The following is a 14,815-nucleotide window of genomic DNA, read 5'->3' as shown; positions in this document are numbered from 1 at the left end:
CAATTGTGTTCACTAAATGAGGACTAACTGTAGTATTCTGGAATGTAAAAGTGATACTTTCTGAGCAGAAAATACTTGTTTTTTAAAAAATATTTTATTTTATTTATTTTTAGATACTGTACTTAAGAACAGAACCAAGAAAAAAAACAGGAAAAAGAGAGGGATTTACAAACTGTAAAAACTAGCTAGGAATTTACAGAATGTTAAGAAAATAGAAAAGCATATTTATTCCATTTCTAACATTAAAACTATTAAATAACCATATATCAATTTGACAGTTTGAAAATATTGAACAATACTGAATTAGAGATTAATAATAAAAACAATAAATATAATTAAATACATCTCAAATTATTATTAACAAAAACAGCCACAGTAATAACAATTGTCAATCAAATAATAAGAATTCACAAGAATTTCTAGCTAATCTGAAACTGCCATTAATTTTATGACTAGCCAGACAGAACTTGGTGTTTTAAAATCTTACTTTAAGAGAAACCTGAATTTCAGATGTCACAGAATTTTATGTCCAGAATTATTATCTGTAAATAGTTTCCAAGGTAAAGTTAGTATCAGATTTATTTTTTAAATATGAGGTTATTTTTGATATTGATGCATACCCCCAGAGCTTGGTCTGCTATCCTCTAATGAAAAAATTGAGTGCAGCTGCTAACATAAACAAAGGTAACTGTAGAAATATAAAGCTTAGCAATACTTCACAGAAAAACAGATGGCAGAAAAGGAAAGTCAGTATTTAAAATCTGTTCCATTGTTTCCCCACAGTCCTTACCTGGGACTCCCGCCACTTCCTGCTTAACAACCCATATGTCTTGAGGTTATGATGGTAACCGGGACTGCTGGGATTGTCATTGCATAGTATATATTCCCAGAGAGTTTTTTATGGTGACTAAAAGGCTATTGGAAGGGCATTTGTTCTTTAAACAGAAGGTGATCAATACAAATCCCATCTTTAGAAAGACCCTTCATGCATGTTTTTTCTGTATCTGAAGAGAAGGAGCATTTATGCAGTTTTGCATAACTGTATTGCAGTTTTGATGGTCTAGTGGAGATTTTTGCTACAGTTTCTGGTCCTTTTGGCCATCTACAAGTGGCTTTTAACAACACATTGGTTCCTGCAAATCTTGATATACTGTCAAAATTCAAATAACTTAAGCAAATATCAGAAAATTCACATTTTGTAATAGATACTATGCAAATTGGATAATTTGGCATGTTTACTTGTGGGGGGGCAAGAGAAGTGTAGGTGCATGACATTAAAATTTCATATATACATTAATCAGTATGAACTGACAGTGACTAATTAGCACAAGGATCAGGGTAATGAAGATGTCAGCTGGTTTGCAGCTGCTATTAAATTATTAAGAAGCAAATAAAGCTACCAGTATAAAGTTTGGTCACTATAACTAAAAAAAAAATAGAATTGAAAAAGATGCAGAAAAGGGCAATCAAAAGGATTAGGAGGATACAGTAGCTCCTCTTTGAACAAAACTACTGCGCTTTGAACCTTATAACTTAGAATAGAAACATGACAAAAATATATAAAATCATTCCTAGTGTGGAACATTATCATCCCTGTCCCAATTTTCAAAGCCCTGATCATTCACTGAAATTCAATAAGGGGAGATTTAGGATCAATAAAAGTAAACCCATCATTTGCACAGTCCACAGTTAAATTATTGAATCACCCACATGGTTTTAAAGGGATGGGGCAGATTCATGAAGTATTGGGCTTTACTGTTCTCCTGTTGGTGCTTTTTAGCTCCCCAGTACCTTTGGTTGACTACTGGATGACATACATGTTTCCATCAATAATGATAGTAAAAAGTCTAGTTTTTAAACGTCTGTCTTGGTCTCTCATCTTTGGTGATTTGCCTTGCTTTTTAACATGCTCATCTCAGTACTAGTGTCTGGATTTTGAGCAGGTCTCTGCCCACGCAGATGTTGTGATTGTTATTGTAGTAGATGGTAATTTGTCTTTTATCAGATTTAATAACCTAGGTGTGCTCCATGTGACTAAGAAAAACATGCTAGAGGTAATCAAGGACAAACTGCAGAAGCAGAAGATGAGAAACAGAGTGCAGCCTCTAACAGGTGACTTTGAATAGAAAGAAAAGCATGGGGAATTTAAAAGACGGGTTCTAGATACGGTCATGGTCTTCTCTCACTTTTATCCTCAGACCCTGGATACATAGAATGGGTGCTTGTACTGTAGGCAGAAATGGGTAAACTATATAAGCATTTATTACTTACCAGTCCCCTATTGGACCTTGCATGGAACAAAAAGACTCATCATAAAACATTTTACCTGTCAGGTGTTCTTCACGAGTTCTCTCTCACACACACTGTTCTGTAGTGTGATCTGATCATTATGATTTTATGGAGGAAATGCCTATACTTGTTCAAAGTGAAACTGGGTGTTCCTTGGGCAGAGATGTTTGATATCAGTTGCTTTACCAGGATGATTAATATATACATTTGAGAGAAGGTTATCTAACTCAGGAAGTTCTACTTCCATCCAGGTTTGAAGCCTGGGATACCTGATAGACCCAGTACAGGAAAGGAAAAATGGAAGATTGAAATTAGCCAAGGAAAAACAATGAAAGGAAAGCACAGGACAGGATTTGAGATAAAATGAAAATGTCATATTAGAGCTCAGCCCCAGCAACTATTTCTAGTGCCCAAGCTGATATTAAAGAGTGATATCATTGAGCTTTTGTAAAGTGCATTTTTCTTTTCTTTCACAAGTTTATCCCGTAAACAGGAATAGCAAACTAAACTATATTTCAGAGCAAAGCATTTCTCCTTGCCCTTAGCTCCTCTTCATTTGGGGATCTTACAGCAACCTTATTTTGCAGGAGGGTTGAAAAAAGTTATGGTAAATGCTTTGAACACTCAAAAAACTAATTTTGAGGCTTTATCAGGAGCTGGAACCTACTGAAAATTGTAATAGGTTATATTAATTCAGACTGAAATAGTTCACTATCAGTTCTATATTACATGTGGAAGAAGTATGAATATCAGAGATTGCAAATTGTTGAAAATGCTCATCAGAGATGGGAGAGTTGGGAGAATGTAAATATTTCCTTTAGGTTAATTTTTTAAATATTCAAATGAACATTCTGTGTGTGAGTTTAGTTTAGAGGAGGTTTTGCTTTGATGTGTGATGCTGGGCTGTTTGTCAAATGTATAACTTAGCATCTATTTTAGCAGAATCTGAACAAGAGTTGATTGAACAAGAGGCAAAAGAGTTGAAGAAGACAATGGATCTCAGCATTGTTCGTTTGCGCTTCAATGCCTATCTTCGCGATAGTAGTGGAAACTTCACTTTAGCATTAAAGCCAGTTATTTCTGACCCCATTCATGATAGCAGTGAGTCTAACTTTTGATCCATAGCCATGTTTGATATGATTTAGGAGTGTTTACTATAAAGTATACCTGGTTTGCAAGAAGGCCTAGAATTGACACTTGGCAGTCATAATTTGACAGGATTGTACATGTACATTTGTGAGTACTTTCAAGGATACATGTATTGTACAGCCTTGCGATAATGCCGCTGTAAAATGTTGAGAAAAAGCTAGATCTTGGCATATACCCAGGTTGTGATGATTTTTCTATCTGCTGTGAAGATAAAAGGCCTAGTATTAACACATATTTGTGAGAGGAGTTTGCCTGTCTTCTCATATGGCTCTGACCCATTGTTGGTCCCCTGAATATCAGAAATACTGTATATTTTCTCCACCACCACCCTGGCATGGGGAGTTTATTGGTTAAATGCAGGCCCACTTTTGTCACCTCTAGAGGCTCCCATTTCATATTTCCAAAATTTGGCAGCAAAATAGTTTATTGTTTTATATTTTTTGGTAATTTAAGATATAATATACATGTTATACCTTCCAGAAGCTATTTTTATAACCCCCAGTTCCTAAAAACAGAGCCAGAATTTTCAGCCTTGTCCAGTAATATCACTGATATGAATCCTAAAGCTCGGAGATGGCAGTACAGGTAGTCCCTGCTTAACAACAGTAATTGGAACTGGGAACTTGGTTGCTAAGTGATGCTGTTGTAAAGCACAATGTCACATGACCATGCTGACTTAATGATTGCAGTTCCAGGAGTCCCAGTTTCTGTTGTTAGGCAAATCCTGTGCAGTCATTAGGCGCGACAGCACATGATTGCCATTTGTGACTTCCTGTCAGCTTCCCTGTTGACTCTGCTTGTTGAAAGCCAGCAGTGAAGGTCACAAATGACAATCACGTGATCGCGGGATGTTGCGATATAAGTGCAAGCTGATTGCCAGGCACCTGAATCACAATCACATCACCATGGGGATGCTGTGACGGCCGCAAATATGAGGACTAGTTGTAACTCTCCTTGTTTAGTGCTGTCATAGCTTCGAACAGTCGCTGAACAAGTGGTCGGTGAATGAGGACTACCTGTAATGACAATAATTTTTAAAGTGCTAAAAAGGTTATTACCTGTGCTTTTAGCTTTGCTGCTGTCCCATGATCCCAGGCTGTCAATTGGCATGTTGCAGGGAATGAGAAGAAATAGGATGTCTTCATCAAGAAAAAAGAGGATGCCTTGTAGCTTGCCTCTTTTTTCCCAGTGAAGCATCCCGTATTGCAGTGTTTCTACCAATTTTGCTAGAAGTAATTGAAACTGTGTGGCTTCCCTTTTTGTTGAATGTGGTATATTTGCAAGGCAGGTCATCTTGCTTCTGTCTGTCTGAGTGGCCACATCTGCAGATATGCAGTCTGAGAAGTCCAGCCTGGAATTAGTGTAACCTCAGAGATAAAAGAGTCTTAAGTTGTTCCATCTCTTTTGGGGAGAATTTGTAAGCTGGAGAATAAATGATGTCACAAATGGTGGCTTGTGACCATAAATCTTTTTCTTCCAGGCCTTAAATAAGAAGTTCCTCTTCTGTGACCTTCATGTTTACTAGTCAAAGTTTTACCCAAAACTTACAAATCTGAGCCTTTATGATGACTCCCTCACCTAGTGTGTTTTCATATTTGTACAGTTGTTCCAGAAACAATTTTTCACATCTCTGATTTTTTTCCTAGAGTCTCCTGGAGCTTCCAACTTAAAGATATCTCGGATGGATAAGACTGCAGGCTCAGTGCGAGGTGGAGATGAAGTATATCTGCTGTGTGATAAAGTCCAGAAAGGTAAACACCATATCTAATCCTGCTTATTTTTTTGGCAGTCTTCTTTCAGTTCTGTATGCTTTGAGATGAGGTTTTGCATATGATGCAGGTTAATTCTGTTATAGTTTTAATACCTGTTACCCTGCCACTAAATGTTCTGTAGGCATCTGAAGAAAAAGTACAGATATTTTAGTAGGTACAATAAATTCTGTGCCTCATTTTATCTTTGTGGGAATCTTTCATTTCATTTTCTGTATGAAGGAACCACATGTGTCATGTTTTAAGAATATTAATGATCCTTGTTAATATTCACTTACATGCTTATTTCAGCAACTTTCATGCCTCCAATAATTAATGTAAACAAACAGATAAAATAATGTTATTTTTTAGAAATACGCATTTTACTGTCCTTGTCCTTGAGAAAGAAACCCATTTCCAAAATATGCCAGCCTCCAATAAAATAACTTTTAGTACAATTTGGGATTGCACCCCACCTTTCCAAATTTTAAGACTGCATGTTTTTGACTTAGGTTTCATAGCAGATTTGGTCTGGAATAGTAATTAACATGAACCAATTGTCTACTTTTTATTAATAAGCATAATCACAAATGGAGGGTATAATATAATAAAATAAATGATAAAAGGTTAAAGTCTACAACTATGATAGAATAAAACAACTCTGTTAAATTTATTTATTTATTTGTCAGTTCGGTTGTGTCCAATTCTTGGAGACTGCCTGGACAAGTTCCTGCATTTTTCTTGGCAAGGTTTTTCAGAAGTGGTTTGCCATTGCCTCCTTCCTAGGGCTGAGAGAAAGTGACTGGCCCAAGGTCACCCAACTGGCTTTGTGCCATAGCAAGACCAGGAGACCATTCATGGTCTCCTGGTTTCTAGCATGATGCCTTAACCACTACACCAAACTGGCTCTCATATATACAATATATAATTAAATAATTATATTATATATATGTGTGTGTGTATAATATTATATATATATTATATAAAACCAATTATAGTTATAAAAACTACAAGATAATAAAGTATTAAGCCTAGGCAACAAGACCAGGAAGAGATATGGTAGTACAGATTTAATGAAAAGCATGTGCAAGCAAATAAGTGTTTAGGTGGCAACAAAACAAAACAAAACACAAGGCCTGGTGCCAGCAGCTAGTGATAAGGAAAGAAATTCTGTTGTTGGAGCACCTCTGCCATTCATATTCTCCTTCAGATTGCTACATAAATATTCTTGATCAATTTGGTACTGCTGAGTGGATATCCTTGTCAGATTTTAATCTGTGGTTTTAATCTGTAGGGTTTTATAGATTAACACAAAACATTGAAGTTACTCAGTAGTAGATTTGCTGCCAGTGCTGTTCCTTTAGAACCTAATGTAATATTTTTTTTATTCCCCCCCCCCCCCCAATTTGGCAATCTTACCAAGGGACTCAACATAAATTGTTTCTGGGCAATCTCAAATGTACAATGTGTTGTGGTAATCCAGTCTGGATATTACCAGGTCAAGCATTATTTTGGCAAACTGTTTTTTGCTAGAGACAACCATTGTTTCCAAATGAGTTGGTGCAGGGAAAAAACAGCCTTTGCAATGCAGGACGCTTGCATCAGTATGGAAAAGAATAATTCAAGAAGTTCCTCAAACTGTACGTTTGCTCCATCAGAGGAGGAGGTACAACCTCATCCAGACAGTTAATATCCTTAATTCCTGTACAAGCTACTGGCATAACTGCATTGCTTTTGGCTTATCAGATTTGGCTTATTTTTTTGCCCTCATCCAGTCCACCACTACATTTCTCTTAACTTGCATGATATGGAGAAATACTACTGGAAGTCATCAACTACCTGATAGCATCTCACCCAATATTTCCTAATGTCCATTTGTTACAGGAGAGCCTGGATTGTTTGTGGATGTATGATAAATTTAGCAGTGTGTAAATTTATGGTAAATTTAAATGTATGATAAATTTAGCAGTGTGGTCATATTAAACAAAGAGAAAAAATCTTTCTTGATCCAGAAGGTAGTTAATGGGACAAAGTGGGACTGCAACAAATATTAATAGTCTGATGTTACCATTTTTTTGCTTCCTCTGCTAGATGATATTGAGGTCCGTTTTTATGAAGATGATGAGAATGGTTGGCAGGCCTTTGGAGATTTCTCCCCCACAGATGTGCACAAACAGGTATTGATTGATTCAGTCATGAGAGCCAATTTAAGTGGTAGACTAAAGACTTATCAAAGATCTATAGTTTTAAGTCTATAGAGTAACTTTTTGTACAGGTAGTCCTTGCTTAATGACAGGTTGCTTAATGACCATTCAAAGTTATGACAGCCTTGAAAAAGGAGCTTTACGGCCCATAAAGCACGTCCAGCCGTCATAAAATGTCGCGCTGCCCCTTGTGGTCACATGACCACATTTTGGGCGCTTGGCAACTGGCTTGCATTTACAATCAATTGCTAAATGCCCTGTGATCATGTGATCACCATTTGCAATCTTCTCTGCTGGCTTCCCCAGAAAGTCAGTGGGAAGCTGGCAAGGAAGGTTGCGAGCGGAGGGGACGGAGAACTGAAATCCTTTGTGGGGCTGCAGGAACAAAACTGAAATCTTAGGATTTGAACTCTGTTCCTGCAGTCCCACAAAGGATTTCCCCTCCGTGCACGGAGGGGAGCTGAAATCCTTTGTGGGGCTGCAGGAACGTTTGAGAGTGAAACAGCTGCCTGCTGGGAGGATTTCAACTCTGCACAGAGCGGAAATCTGTCATGAGTGCCGTTGAGCTGAAGACATCAGCACAACGGCACACATGACAATAACGAGGAAGCAGAGGAAGGGACTCAAGATAAGCATAGCACGCACAACAACAGACACAGACCCTGGCCGGATGATTCAGCCATCAGGACACAAAAGAGGAAGAAGGAAAGACAAAGACTAGGCGGATCACGAGGCACACCCAAGCTGTTAGCAAAAGCGCAACGGAGATCGCCCAGCTGACAGCAATCACCGGCTGAAGGAGGAAACCGATTATGGGCAATCCCGGGGCACCAGCTGGGGCCCCGCAACCCTTCACCTACCAGCACAAAAGTATGCAGGACAAAGGGGGGATGACGCAACCCAAGGTGAGGGGGCGCTGACCGGCGCGGGGTATTTAAACCCCGCACCGGCGCGCTCCCTTCACTCTCAGCTTTTTTCGCGACTAGCTCTACGTTTGAATAAACCTGAACCTGCTCTTCTCTGAATCAGTGTCTGTGTTTTACTCGGCGGTAGGCAGCGCATGACAAAATCCTTCAGCAGGCAGCCCTTTTGCTCTGTCCGCTTAAAGACCCAGGAGATCACTTAATGACCGCAACCAGGAGTGCTGGGATTGCAGTTGTTGAGCAAAGCTGTCATGTGGCCATCTCGCTTAACAACCACTTCGCTCAATGACTGAGATTCTGGTCCCAGTTGTGGTTGTTAATCAAGGAATACCTGTATTGCAGTAGGTCAAAGACATTTTATTACAGTCTAATCCAATATTCAGAATTTTCTGGGTGGATTACAAAATTACTGAACACATTAAAATTACTAAAATACTAAACTCAGAAAAATAGTAGATTATTGAGAAAAACAAAATGCAATTTATAAATAGTATATGAGCAAATAGAATCCACTGTCGTAAGGAACTTGGAAGTAGGTTGATTTAGTATTTTAAGTATTAGATTGTTTAAAATAACTGCCCTACTAGTCAGCTGCAGTATTCTAATAAAATATTTGATCTTTGTAGATCAAGTGTGTAGGTAAAAAAATGAATACAGGTAGTCCTTGCTTACCGACCATTCATTCGACCGCTCAAAGTTACGACAGTGCTGAAAAAATAACTTTATAGCCCATTTATGACTATTTAAGACCTTCTCAGTGTCCCTCAGTCACACTCAGATCACTATTACAGTCAGTACGTGTTGTCCTATGCCTGACTGGTGCCCCTCCCCCCCGCAGAACAGGGAGATTGGGAAAGGATGGCAAGAGAGTAAGCTGTTTGCTCTTGTACACATTGAAAGCAATGTGATTGTACCAGCAACCCGGGGCTGGGAGCTGTGGGTGTGCTATGCAAACAGCTTACAGTATCTTGAAATCTCTTCCTCTCCAAACTCTCTGATCTACGGGGTGGGTGGGTGTGTGGGGACAAAAAAAGCAAGCGATTTCTTTAGGCAATCTTTCATTTGCCTGACCCCTCCCCCCCGCAGAGCAGAGAGTTTGGAGAGGAAGAGATTTCAAGAGAGTAAGTTGTTTGCTCTTCTACGTATTGAAAACAATGTGATTGTGCTGGCAGCAGGAAAGGGTCAGGCAAAGGAGAGATTGCCTACAGAAATCACTTGTTTTTGTTCCCCCCCACCCTTGCAGAATGGAGAGATTAGAGTGTAGGGGAGAGAGTAAGCTATTTGCATAGCACACCTGCAGCTCCCTGCCCCAGGCTGCGGTGCAGTCGCATTGCTTTCAATGTGTACAAGACAGTAAGCAGGCACTGGAGCATTCCAAAGGATGAGGGAGTGGTTAGGTGGCAAACAAAAGCTGAAGGTGTGAAACTGATAGTTTTGTCTCTTTCCAGCTGGAAAGCACAGTCGTGGTCACATGATTTCCCACTTAGTGACTGCTTCATTTAGTGGCAGAGTTGCTAGTCCCAGTTAGGGTTGTTAAGCAAGGACTACTTGTAAACTGACATCTTTCTGTCCTTATTACTGCATATAGGGAAAAGGGTGAACAGTTGAAGAGATTATATGGCTTCAAGGTATGTGCCTCATCTGCTTATACTCCACCCATGTCTTGTGTCCTTGCAGTATGCCATTGTCTTCCGTACTCCACCTTATCACAAGACAAAGATAGATCGCCCAGTCACTGTGTTCCTTCAGTTGAAGCGGAAGCGAGGGGGTGACGTGAGTGACTCCAAGCAGTTTACATACTACCCAGTGGTAGAAGGTACAAGGCACTCCAGGTGATGTGCTACTTCTGAAGTTTAACAGCATGGCAGGGCACATCACTGATTATTCTTCTATATCCTTGACTGCAGATAAGGAAGAAGTGGAAAGGAAGCGTAAGAAGACCTTACCTCAGTTCCCCCAGCACTTTGGTGGCGGTGCGCCTATGGGAGGCGCTGGTGGTGGAGCTGGTGGATTTGGTTCTGGTGGAGGTAAATGCTAATACTTGATAGGGCTTTGTGGGTTTTAATTCTAGTTTTTAGTTTTGTTTCTTTTTAATCCATTCATTTGTGTCCGATTCTTGGAGACTGCCTGGACAAGTCCCTGCAGTTTTCTTGGCAAGTTTTTTTCAGAAGTGGTTTGCCACTGCCTCCTTCCTGGGGCTGAGAGTGACTGGCCCAAGGTCACCCAGCTGCCTTTGTGCCTTAAGGTGGGACTAGAACTCACAGTCTCCCGGTTTTTAGCTTGATGTCTTAACCACTATACCAAACTGGCTCTCAATCAAAGTTTTTTTATTGTAGGTGTGCAAAACACTTCAAGTGATGTTCAAACCATTTTGCACTTGAAACACTCTTTTAAACCTTGAACCTTCACAAAAGTATTCTCACGCTACTCTGCTTTTCTGGTATGTTCTAATCTTGTGAGGTTGGAGCAAACTTGAAATGCCCCATTCAATGAATTTGAAATTATTTGTATAGCTCTACTTTTTAATGTTAATAGTTGCTTCTATTACAATGCTGAATAGTTTTCTTTAAAAATACAGAATACAAATACCAGCTGTCTGATTTTGGTTACTGGGTTGAGAACGTATGATTTTTGAGAGCTTCTCATGTCATCCACTCCCTTTTAAATAGTTTGCCAATAAGAATGTCATGGGATGTAATGGTTGCCTAATCCCAAATACTCAGTCTCGCAAGCCAGGGCTTAAAGATAACTGATTTATTAAATTCCTTTAATAGTATGCAAATACAGAGAAAGCTGAGAATGAGCAAAAGCGCGCCAAATACAAACTTAAAAGCCTTGCTTCCCACCCAGTCCCGCCCTGAGCGCTCGTTAGCAACCACCCCCTCCCAGGTGCTAGCAACCGTTACATCTGCCTGGGAAAGTAACCTTGAACAGAGTTGCAAACCCAAACATACATTCCAAAGTAGGAAAATAAAGAACACAGTAATAATGGAAAATACCAGGAAACGTTCAAGCATGTAATACACGGATTAAAGGTTTGACATGTGAAACGTTACGATGTTAACAGAACATTGAAATGGTGAACATGACATGGGATGTCAAATATTTTGCTGAAATCAAGTTCTTTATTTATTTATAAAATAACTTGCATTTCTATGCCACTTCTACCGCTCAGAGTGAATATTATGTCTTATATTTAAACAATTTTCAGTCTGTTAGGACAATTATCTGATGAAAAAATGAAATAAGGTTACTCTGGTAACTTCTTCAGAAAGCTATACCCATTTTTGGTAATTACTAAATTGCTTTCAGAGTGCTTACATATCAATGATTTGCTCTAGAATATTCTCAGGTAATATCAGAATAATGGATATATAGTACCCAGCTTTTTACCTTTTACCCCTTTTTGAAGATTGGGACAATTTTTCCACTTCCTCATGTTGTCTGGTGCTTCTCCAGATATCCAAGATTAGCTACCCTTTCCTATTTTAAATCTTGTACCAATTGCATTTCCTCCACTTCAGCTAACTCATTAAATAAAAATATTGAAGAGTATATCTTGCTGCATCACAATTAGTACTTCATTCTTGGTATACTGAAGAAATGTTTATGAGTGCTTGTTGAGTATGATTTATATCTATTTATATCTGTGGAGTCTTTGATGCTCTCTGAGCTTGGCTATTTGCTTGGTTACATCATCAGTGCTAGTGAGTAGGGGGTGTTCTCCCTGTTTATATACAGTAGCTTGCCCTGCCCGTGTTGGTGGGGGTATGGTTTTCTCCTTGGTACTGTTTTTTGCTTGATTATTTGTCTGCTGTTGGTTGCTGGAGCGGATGTGTACTGGTCTTTTTGTTTCCTTCTTAGCTTTTTTATTGTCTCTTTTGAATGCTGCATAAATGTGCTGTACATCTATATCTATATCTATCCATTTAATCATTATACCGTCAGCTCAGCTGTAACTGGCCTGCTAATGATAGTGTCACAAAATACTTTGCCAGATGCTTTCCTGAAATAAAAATGGATTACATGCCTGAGCCAAAGCCCATTCAGAATCTTACAAAATTTGCAGATTTCTTGGTGGGAGCACCACTCTTCCGTGTGTAATTAGTTGTGGTTCCCTTCAGTTTATTTTCAGTCACTGCGGTGATAGCCCATTTATTTCCATCATTGATCATTCTAATTTGCTTTTTTCATCTACAGGTAGTCCTTGAGTTATGTCCATTCGTTCAACCACTGTTCAAAGTTACGATGTTGCTGAATGAATGGTAGTTACGACCGGTCCTTGAAGTTCCGGCCGTTGCAGCGCCCCCCGGGTGCGTGATCAAAGTTTGGGTGCTTGGTGACTGGTGCATTTTTGATCACCTGCCCTGCGCGAACTTCAGCTCCCCTCACCTGCCTGTCTCCCCCATTTCTGCCCTTTCAGCTGCCCTGCACTCTGCCGCCTATGCCACTCCCTGCTGCCGCCCCCAGCAGACCTTCGCCGGATGTGTTTACTAGAGAGACCCCCTTATGCTTATGAGACAATGCTAAGTTGACCCCTGATAATTCCAACACAGAGTTCCTACCTGTTTCAGAAATTGCCATTCAAGAATCCAGTCTCTCAGTGGGAATTCTGAAAGCTCCATCGCATTGCCACAGGCACCAAGAAAGTCATTTGAAAAAGTTTTTTGAAAACTCTCATAATCAGAGCAAAAAGAAGTCAGATAAAAGGTTCTGGCCTCTCTAGTTGTATGTCCTTTGCTTCATCAGGTTTGCCATACCTGTTGTCGCTAGAGTGACTGGCTTAATCAGCCAGTGAGTTTCAGTGAGTAAGAGTAGAACTTGGGACTCCACAGTCATACACCAACATTTTAACCACTATGCCACATTGGATAAATGGAGCAGAAAGTTGGACAGGTCTCAGTTGCAAGTTATATTTTTCAGGGGCATTCTTTTTCCATATTGAAAACCAGTATGGCATATTGAGTAAAGTATTGGAGTAGGACTGGGGAAACTCAAGTTCTACTCCATTCTTGTCCATGGACTATCACTGGGCTAGTTGTTCTCTCCCAACCTAGGAGGAAGGAGAGGTATGTACACTTTGTTGTGCTCCAGAATATAAATCTCACAAATCTCTGGTTAGTCACTCATGCCCTAGTCATCTCCCATATGGACTACTGCAATGCGCTCTACATGGGCTACCCTTGAAGAGTATCTGGAAGCTACAGCTGGTTCAGAATGCAGCCCCGTGAGCAATTTTGGGTGCCCCAAGGATGGCACATGTAACACCTTTGCTGCGGGAGCTGCATTGGGTGCCAGTTTGCTTCCAGGTCCAATTCAAGGTGTTGGTTATCACCTTTAAAGCCCTACATGGCATAGGGCCAGGTTACTTGAGGTTCTGTCTCATCCCCATTATATTGACCCATCCCACTTGGTCAGGCAGAGAAGGCATGTTGCGGACCCCGTCTATGAAAGAGTGTTGAATGTTTTCACTTCAAATGCAGAGTCTCATAGGAATCTTAAGGTTCCAGGTAGCTCTGAAGCTGCTAGAGATTTGGACTATATTGTTTTGTTAGTACAGTATATTATATTGGTAGCTCTCCTCAAGGACCTTTTATGCAACTAAATGGAAATCCATTTCTAGCTATTGCAAAATAAGAATACCACAATCACCCTTCAGTGTCAGGTTCATCAGGTTTTTGTGTTTATTTTACATTAGAAAAGTGTCTTTATGTGTTCTTCATAAATATGAACCTCACAGCAATTTCTTTTTACCCCCCAGTGGAGAGTATCTACCTTTTTCCTAATCTGCTGGTAACACATTTTATTAAGGGCCTGGCCTGCTTTTAGTTGTTCATATCTGCCTCTGCTGGAATCATTGCCTGGTTTTCTCCACGGTATTTGTTGAAGCTTTTTACTTGATGTCTGCTATTCTCATTCATTTTCCATGCATGTTTAGTAGCTGTTACTTGCTGACAGCTACTAAACAGGAGAGTTACATATTTGGAGAGTTACATATTTGGATAGGGATCTACCTTTTCTCATTCTTCAGAGGGGTAAAGTAGCCATTTATCCAGATACTTCCTTTCTTTCACAGTCTGTCTTCTCATTCTGTTTGGGGCAGAAGTTACTTGCCCCAGTTCTTTAACACTGATGGAGTGGTCTCTCTATTCTTTTCAGTATCGGAGAGTACTTTCTACTTGTATTTCAAAGAAACTGTATTTATTTTTTGCTTTTTAAGGCTCATCTAGGGGGTTAGAGCTCTCCTAACAATTTTCCAAATGGAGAATAGCAACCATTAAACTTTATAATGAGCTGGCCAAGCAGCAGTGCTCCTTAGGGATTAGGATAATTCCACAACAGCTATGGCAATATTTGGAACTCTTCTTCAAGTGGTCCCTGTCTTAGAATTATGCCAGGAAGATACTTGAGCCCAGCTCTCTATTTTAATCCAATAATGTGCTGTGCTTTGTCCTTGGAAGCACAGTCCTTTCTTAGTCATCTTAGGAACACCGATCCCTTC

The 14,815-nt window shown here is 39.7% G+C and overlaps 1 protein-coding gene across 3 annotated transcripts in view; it reads left to right on the top strand.

Moving 5' to 3' along the window:
• Positions 1-14,815, top strand: part of NFKB2 (nuclear factor kappa B subunit 2) — a 47,489-nt gene that overhangs the window by 8,393 nt on the left and 24,281 nt on the right. For 2 of the 3 annotated variants that reach the window (XM_063307602.1, XM_063307601.1), the window contains 6 exons: positions 2,006-2,112; positions 3,229-3,390; positions 5,085-5,189; positions 7,278-7,363; positions 9,991-10,129; positions 10,221-10,340. In XM_063307602.1, coding sequence (XP_063163672.1) covers positions 2,006-2,112; positions 3,229-3,390; positions 5,085-5,189; positions 7,278-7,363; positions 9,991-10,129; positions 10,221-10,340 — 719 coding nt within the window. The remainder of the gene's footprint in view (positions 1-2,005; positions 2,113-3,228; positions 3,391-5,084; positions 5,190-7,277; positions 7,364-9,990; positions 10,130-10,220; positions 10,341-14,815) is intronic. The other variant, XM_063307603.1, reaches the window with a different exon arrangement.

The sequence above is a fragment of the Candoia aspera genome, chromosome 6 (genome assembly GCF_035149785.1).
Source record: "Candoia aspera isolate rCanAsp1 chromosome 6, rCanAsp1.hap2, whole genome shotgun sequence".
In the NCBI taxonomy this organism is placed as follows: Eukaryota; Metazoa; Chordata; class Lepidosauria; order Squamata; family Boidae; genus Candoia; species Candoia aspera.
This window is presented reverse-complemented; position numbering and strand designations above follow the sequence as displayed.